At 45.9% G+C, this 8,459-nt stretch overlaps 1 protein-coding gene across 1 annotated transcript; it reads right to left on the bottom strand.

The window, feature by feature from the left end:
* Nucleotides 1-844: 844 nt before the first annotated feature.
* LOC144144915 (uncharacterized) lies at nt 845-5,989 on the bottom strand. The gene is made up of 3 exons (XM_077676414.1): nt 5,517-5,989; nt 4,316-4,487; nt 845-2,699 (listed from the first exon to the last, which is right to left on the bottom strand). Exons 1-3 carry the CDS (start codon nt 5,758-5,760, stop codon nt 2,357-2,359), a joined length of 759 nt encoding a protein of 252 aa, XP_077532540.1. The 5' UTR covers nt 5,761-5,989; the 3' UTR covers nt 845-2,356.
* Between the last annotated feature and the right edge of the window lie 2,470 nt (nt 5,990-8,459).

Genomic DNA, 8,459 nt, shown 5'->3' with positions numbered 1-8,459 from the left:
AGCTTCCCTACTTTTTTGTTGGGGATGAGGCGTTCCCTCTGAAGGGATTTATGATGAGGCCGTATCCGAGGAGAGGTAATATTCCACAAAAAGAAATGCCATACTGAAAGTGTACACACCTTCCTCATTTTATTTCTCGTAGTCTTGCACCAAGGCACCAGCCAGGAGTACACTGAGCGCCGCCTGTTTAACTACAGGTTGAGCAGGGCAAGGCGGGTAGTCGAAAATGCGTTCGGAATCCTTGCCCAAAGGTGGAGGATTTTGCGGAGGCCTTTTAAGGCCAAGGACGAAAACAGTTGTCGCATCATCGGCGCCTGCCTTGCCCTGCACAACTTCATGATGAAGACGAGTGAAGTGGCGTCACGCTCGTATTGTTCAGCTGGCATGGTCGACAGCGAGGACTGGGAAGGACGGGTGACCCCGGGTCACTGGAGAGCTGACCCTCGCACAAGTGCTGTGCTTGTTGCACCACCAATGACTGGCTGCAACTCTACACGATAAGTACATCTCTGTAGCTCCAGCACTGCTTTCAACACAGGTTGCTTATGAAAACTAGTGTTGATATGACAGTGAACTTGTACCACAAATGCTGGTGCTGAGCGTTTTTTTTTTTTTGCTGATCATTGGCCTAGCCACATTTCAGAAGAGCCGTAGTTGCATTTTGTTTTAAAACAGGTATAATTGACAAAAGGCCTCGTCGTGTTCTTATACACACTGCAACCTTAAAAAAACATTTCATCTAAATTTGTGATGCTAAAGGCACTAATCTCACAGAATGCTTTCACCTAGGTATTCTCAAGCCGTACGGAGCAAGCTGGCACATCACTTTGTATCAGCTGGGCAACTCCCTTGGCAAGATCGCATGATCGCATGCACCCAAGAATGAGACAAGGTAATTTTTTTTTTAATAATTCTTTGTTTCGCTCGAGTGACAAAAGACTACTATAGTTGCATTTGTGTAAACAATGCAGCAATTCATGTGGGTTGGGCATGCAACCTTATTATTCTTTATTATTGCAAACAGTCATGGCATGTAACAAAAAGGTTAGTGGCAGCAAAGTCGCCACAAATCTGTATCGAAGGTTAATAATACAGACATACAATCGTTGGAAAAGGGAGAAAATACAGTCACTCTCCTGCTATATATGAAAACATGTCTAAGTCCAATGTATGACATGAAAAAGACTGCTGAATAACACATCAAGAGAATATGTGGAGAATTCAACAAAAATATCACAGGAAGTATTGTTCGGTCTTAATCACAAATTTATCGCAAAACACTATGAACCCGTGTGGCAGAGTGGAGTATTGAAAAGGGGACCGATATGAGACACTGATATGGGAAAGCTTACATAAATGCATTGCTTGTGTATGGTGGACTGAGATCAATAGAGCAAGTTCATGTTTAGTTATTGCATTCAAGCATTGCACGAATAGCTAGGTGACTAGCGAAGTGAAACGAGATCTTTGCAAAAAAGAAGTGTCTTGCTGTGTATGCACAACCTTGAAAACATGCCTAGGACACAGCATGAAATAAATTGTAGTACATAACACAGCAACAGCATATGTAAACATTCTTACAAAAATCCTCTTTGGTCAGTCACAACCACAAAAAATGTTTGGAACTTATGAGCAAATGACTGCTACTCACCGATTATTGCACAAAAAAAAGAAAAGAAAACATTCTTACAAAAATCCTCTTTGGTCAGTCACAACCACAAAAAATGTTTGGAACTTATGAGCAAATGACTGCTACTCACCGATTATTGCACAAAAAAAAAAGAAAAGAAAACATTCTTACAAAAATCCTCTTTGGTCAGTCACAACCACAAAAAAATGTTTGGAACTTATGAGCAAATGACTGCTACTCACTGATTATTGCACAAAAAAAAAGAAAAGAAAACATTCTTACAAAAATCCTCTTTGGTCAGTCACAACCACAAAAAAATGTTTGGAACTTATGAGAAAATGACTGCTACTCACTGATTATTGAAAAAGAAAAAAAAACACAGTGAGGAGACGGCAAGGAGGAGGGATGACGGCACAGTGCTATAACCTACCCGCCGCGGTGGCTCAGTGGCTAAGGCGTTGCGCTGCTGAGCACGAGGTCGCGGGTTCGATTCCCGGCCGCGGCGGCCGCTTTTCTGATGGAGGCGAAAAGCTAAAACGCCCGTGTGTACGAGATTTCGGCGTACGATAAAGATCCCCAGGTGGTCAAAATTAATCCGGAGCCCTCCACTACAGCGCGCCTCATCGCCTGCGTTGCGTCGGCGCATTAAACCCCACAATAAATCAACAGTGCTATAACCTATACCATCACCCCTCCTTTTTGCTCCTGTCTCAACTTGCCATCCTTCTACTGGTCACTGTCACGCATGGCTGCCCTGCACTGCTTTGAAGTATCGTGTACTGCGTTTTCGATACTATTGATGAGGTCTTCGGCCACATCTCGGGGCAGGGTTCGCAGCCGTGCGTCGAGGCGCATGCAAAAGTAATAAATCTCATCTTTGTTTTGCGCTGCCCTGAGAGACCTCAGAGCACCAAGGTGCTCCACGGCAGCTTGAGCAAGGCTTTCTTGCTCGTCTCCATTGCTGCAAAAGTAATTTGCCAAGAAACAATCATTGTTTACAGAGGAAAATGACCGTAATCTGTGCTTACTCCAGCAGTGTTTCATACGGGTAAAAAAAGCAATACTGTTAGGATATCAGAATAAGTCAATGCAAAAAAAAAAGCCAAGGCATAGGTTCAACTGAAATGCACCAGTTGTCAATGATTGAAAATTTTAAAATGGCGGCCGTCACATTGCTCAAAGCAGGGGGATTGCTACTGAAGGTTTATTTATTAGAAAGACGTGTCGGCTTCCATCAGCCACGCGCTTTCTCGTTTCCTAGTCGGCAGCGAGAATGTTTGCCAATATGCCCCATCCACAGCTCACGTAAAAGTAAGGTACAGGAAAAGCTATGAAAGGACATGCTTCTAGTTCCGTACTTCTTTCAGTTGTAAGATGTGGAAGCAAAACTGTCAATTAACCTTTGGTCGTCAAGACCCTCTTCCCCCCACCCCCGTTTTAAGTACAAATATTGTGACCGACCCTAGACAAGGTTTCGTGAAACCGTAAGCTTATCAATGTTACTTAGTATCAAGTAAAATGTTTGATGCTTGTGTGAAACTGTTTAATTCTACGTTAATGAACACGTGCATACCTTGCAGCTGACCTGCGCCGCTTCTGTGGTCGTCTGTAAATGAAATGAGAGACGAGTTGTGCAGGGAATTTCTTTCTTTAGAAAACACAGTAATTCGTATGTGAAAATGAACAACAATGTAGTGAAAAGTGAGCTTACTGTTTAGCTGGCTCTGGCGGAGACGAACCTGCATCCATGAAGAACCTGCACATGTGAAATAGACGTGTGATATGCGTATAATTGTTAGCCTTGAACCTTCCTTTGCATAACAGTGATGAAGCCAACCTTGCATGTCTGAAGAACGTTTCCTTAGCTCTATCGTTGTAGGTATGAAATATTTCTCTAGGCTTATAGGAATTGGGGTGTGTCACTTACTCTAGGACTTGTGGCTCATCCCATGGCATGGATGACGCAGACGTTGAAGCCACTGCGTCCAAGTTATCTGGGGTTGGTGGTGACGACGACGGCGACGGCGACACCGGCAGTAGTGGCGGCGACGGGTCCAGTACTGCAGCACTTTCTGAAGGGCTGCAATGGAAGTTTTGAATGCCAGGATTATTCCTGGATCAGTCCTTTCCTTGATTTTTGCATTTGTTTTTCTTCCAGCCTTATGCTTTGTTTTTTTCCGCTGGCTGTCTTAAAATTTTGCAGGTTTAACAAGCTGAAGCTACACCTGCAAGCATGACATAAGCTGAACACTTGGAGAACTAAACTAAGTGTGCTCATACATGTTTGTTGGCATGACCATATGGTCTTAACAGTTTGTGTTACATGTAAGTGTTGTCCTAGAATTATATAAAAAACATGCATCTGTATCCTCACTGTTGTATAGACATGTAGCTTACCCAGAGCTTGCTGCTGCTGGAAGGTTGCAGTACACTCTGAAAAAGGAAGAACAGAAGCAATAATTACTGCTTACGAGGCAGAACTGCGTATTCTAGAAGTAAATGGTTTAGTGGGCTTCAACATTCTTTCATACGTTGCTATTCAATGTTTAAGCGCTGATGTGTGTGATGTGTGTGTGTGTGTGTTTTTTTTTTTTTTTTGAGTTGGCACTGTGTTTTGGGAAAATATATGCCCCCCAAATGTTTCAATAAGTGTCCTTCTGAAGTATAGGCAACTGAAGAGCTCACACTTTAGGTTGGGGATTTTTTTCCATTATGGCAGCCATTGAAGTGAAGTGCGTCCACTGCCTTGTTGGAACATCCTTGGCGGCCGCTCCACTTTTCATTTTTCCTTTTGTTGCTGTCTTGGTTCTGTTATACGTGTCCTTGAGGTTTTTTAGTTTTTTTTCCAACAAGGACCCTGCAAAATAAAACAAGGTGTCATTCAGGATCTCGAGTTTTTATTGTAATATCAACACTGCAAAGTAAAACAAAGTCCTTACGCCTCAAAATGACCCTGTATCCATCTTGTATGTTACAGAAGCTTTTTGAAGCTATCGTAAGTGTTTCTACCTGGTGCAGAATGTGTCAACCTTATACACTTTTTTTTTCTTATCGGGACCGAGGGAAGTAGTATTCACGTTTGCAGGTACCAGGCGTGCTCACTTGAGGTCTTCATGAGTTGCAGCTCAATACTAATGCAGTAATTTGACTAGAGACAGCTGTGCAGGCTGCGTGCAAAATATAAATTTTTTTTATTACTGATTCCAAGCTCTAGTAAAGTTTCATTGCGTTTGCGAACATGCATAAAAGCAATGTAAAAAATGTTTGCAGAATATATTAGCTTAACTGGTTTTACCACGCTTGAAACACAATTAAACTGCACCCATAACTCCAGTCCTCAAACCTGCAGGCAATAGTACGTAAGTAACTGCTCTCTCTTCGCGTGAGCTGCTTCGCGTGCGCACTGTGAAGGCAAGGTCCTCGGAGGCGTCGCCAAATCACCCCCGTATACCCGGCTGGGTAAAATCAAGGCAGACTGATCAGTTGCAGTTGCGAAACGACACCAGCGAGGATTGCTGTACTGGATGGGAGCAGTCTGTCTTGATTTTTACGCAACCGACCAAACCGCTTCCGCTCACTATTGATAGTGACGCTGCAGCGTCACTATCAATAATTAACAGTGGCGCTGGCCAGTCAGTGAGCGGAAGCGGTTTGGCCGGTTGGGTAAAAATCAAGACAGACTGCTCCCATCCAGTACAGCAATCCTCGCTGGTGTCGTTTCGCAACTGCAACTGATCAGTCTGCCTTGATTTTACCTAACCGGACGAACCGCTTCCGCTCACTGACTAGCCAGCGTCGGACATGGGTCGCCGGGTAGGGAGAGTGATTTGGCAACGCCTCCGAGGACCTTTGCCGATGTGAGCAACTTCAATTTTTGCACCTCAGCTGAACCTTTCTTCTTTTTTTGGAAAAGCTGTGCTGACAGCGACAGAGCGAAAGCGCCGAACATGCATGAGTGGAATGTTGCACGTACCTGGCACGCCGAACAAAACATCGATTTGGTGCCATGCCGCATCCTTCTTTTGGCGGTTCTTGAATTCAGGGTGTTTTTTATCCGTTAAAAAGGGGTACCCCTTGACCACCTCGATCAGGGCTTCCGTCGAAAAACTCACGGTAGTTTCGGTAGCCATGCTGATCGAGACGAGGCCGTCGGATTTCCCGCCAGAAAACAAACCGGATGTAAACAATCCCGCAGAACTTCCTGGACGTCACGTTGAAGCCGGCTCCGATTGGCTGCAACGGCCGTCGCGCGACGAGGAAATCGGGCAGAGAGCGATCGAACCCGCCGTCGCAAAACTCCGAAAAGCGACGGCCGGCTCGTCGCTTTGCGACGTCGCTTTTCGTCGCGCGACGAGGCGAATCGCCAGTGGGAATGTGCCTTTAGGCTGCAGCCATGACACCCTTCCGCGATATGAGGCTCGGCTGCACCACCTTGGATGGCAAACGCTCCAGCACCGGCGTTCTGTGGCGCGTGTGGGCTTTCTCTGCCGCTGCTTGGACAGCTCCCTAGGAGTCGCCTACATATCCTCCGCTATTCGGGTTAACAAGCGAACCGGCCAACCTGAAGTCATTCATGCGAGGACTGTCCGCCACCAGAACTCTCTCATCACAGCAGCAGCGCGGGACTTTCTCTCTGCTCCTCTAAGTGTTCGATCACCCCTCCCCACGGACCGTGAGGCATCTAGGGTGCTATGCAGAGCCCTTGCAAGATGTCTGTGCTGCATATTGCTAACCGCCTTTTTTTGTTGTTGTTTGTTTGTTTGTTTGTCCTCCCCCCCCCTCCTGGTTGGATGGCTGGCAGGCGTTCCGCGAACGGGTGTTCACCTTTCTGCCAGGCCTAGCTCGCCAACCAGGACGGTTCCTCTTTCTCTCACTTCTTTGCCCCTCTCCACCCACCTCCTGTGCAATAAAGATTATTATTATTATTATTATTATCCCATCACGATAAACGGTCTCAACGTGCGCGTGTGAAAACTGATTCGGAATGTACCCAATGGGTAGCCAATCAGTTCTCAGTGAATGGTGCCTTGTGCGGTAACTTCAAACCTAAACTGAGTTACTTGTGAGCACTTAAATTCAGTCATTGTTTGCTGTTTTTTTTCTTCTTTTTCTACGTTATAGGCCCTAATGGATATTAAAACTGCAAACCAGTTTGCTTTAATAACGATTGTCTGGTCCCACAATTAGCTGAATAGCAACATTCGTAATTAAACCTTATCCGGCGACATCAAGGTTCCCGCGAGAACTTTACATTTTAAGCATCAAATTAGCACCATGCACTGAGTCCAGTTAGCGGAGTTGCAGCAATGAGGTTTAGGCCGTCGGCTCATTAGCCCCGCGGGGTCGGCCGTATAAAGATCCTTGTATTCGAACACTTGTGTCCAATTACAATAGTTGCAGGCGATCTATTTCCGCTTCCTCGCATACCCCACAAATAAAAAGCACAAGTTCTGGAAACCGAACAAATGCCAGTTGGACAAACAAAACCAAAGAACATCGAAGCGCTATTCAGAGAGAGAGAGAGAACTGGCGAGGTGAGCCTGGCAAAGGCGCCTAGCATGCGGTGCCAGATAACAAAAATACATTTCTTGCTTATTCGTATGCCTAAAACAAGAAGGCTACCCCTCCCCCACCCTACCGCGCTAGTGATTTGTGGCAAACTGGCCCGCAGTTCACTGTTGACTGAAGCGAAAAGCGAAGGCATGGCCATACCCCGGCTGAAAGCATCGATTTCCTATTTACAATATTGCAACTAGATAAAGAGTCCACAGTACGAATCAGGAATGTTAAAACTCCAACAATCCTTTTCGTTGCTGTTTACGTGTTCACCACGGACTTTCGTAGGTGCTCTTCTTTGCTTGCTTCTTTTTCTTTATGTATAGTCAGTGCACATGTCCAGTATACACGCAATGATGGCCTGCTGACTAATGAACCCTGCCAAGAAGTCGATTTGTGATTACGTGAGGCCAAATCCGTTCGTATCGGTATATGCGCTGGGTTGGTGAACGGCCAGGTTGCTGTAAAAATGCCCGGAATATTACACGATCCTGTCAGCGCACCTGTTGCTTGAATGGCTGGGCACAAATAGCTACCTACCCTGCTATAGAAACGTTCTAATCGGCCCGGCTAAATTATGCACGCTTCCATTTTGCCTCCGCTGGGCTGCTTGTCCTTAGAAGGCAAAAAGCCACGAGTTGGCGCTAGTGGTGCAAATTAAATGGGCCCCGTCTAACTTGCCATTTCAAGATGCACCAAACCGGTTTTACAGCGCCGGTGCGGCGGCTTGCTTGGGCAGGTTGAAGCAACCAGCAGCTGTATGCAGCTGGAATTAGGCGGAGCAACAACTGGACTGTGGGAGAAAGAGGCGTGCCAGCAGGCTCGTCAACCATGATAGCACATCGCAGCAGAAAGAGGGGGAACCCGATTTAAAAAGACTCTGCAACACTCCCGATACACGCATTCACTCTTTCCTTCGCGTCTGGAAGCGTTGTGAACATCGCCATCTGTCTTCCGTTCCTGGTTTGCTTTTGTGGCTTATCAAGTGGCTGTCGAGGGCGTTTTTTTGCTTCAACTGGAGCTAAGCCGGCCAATAGCCGCTACACCGCTGTAATGGCGTAATTCGAGCGGTCGAAGAACGTCAAAACTTGAAAGAGAGAAAAATCTTTTGTGTAAGTTTCTCAGTTATCTGATCGGCGCAGAGCTGTAATTTTGGCTGATGTGCTTTGCGGCACCCTATTCTGAGTACTGCGCGTGTATGTTGATTGCGTTCTGAAAGCATTTATTATTTAGAAAAAAATGGCTGCGGCTTAGCTCAGCCTGGATATGCTCA

Source organism: Haemaphysalis longicornis, unplaced genomic scaffold, assembly GCF_048455015.1.
Source record: "Haemaphysalis longicornis isolate Haplotype H1 unplaced genomic scaffold, Haemaphysalis longicornis Haplotype H1 scaffold_7, whole genome shotgun sequence".
Lineage (NCBI taxonomy): Eukaryota > Metazoa > Arthropoda > Arachnida > Ixodida > Ixodidae > Haemaphysalis > Haemaphysalis longicornis.
The sequence above is the reverse complement of the archived record's forward strand: the minus strand, read 5'-3'. Positions and strand labels throughout refer to the sequence as shown.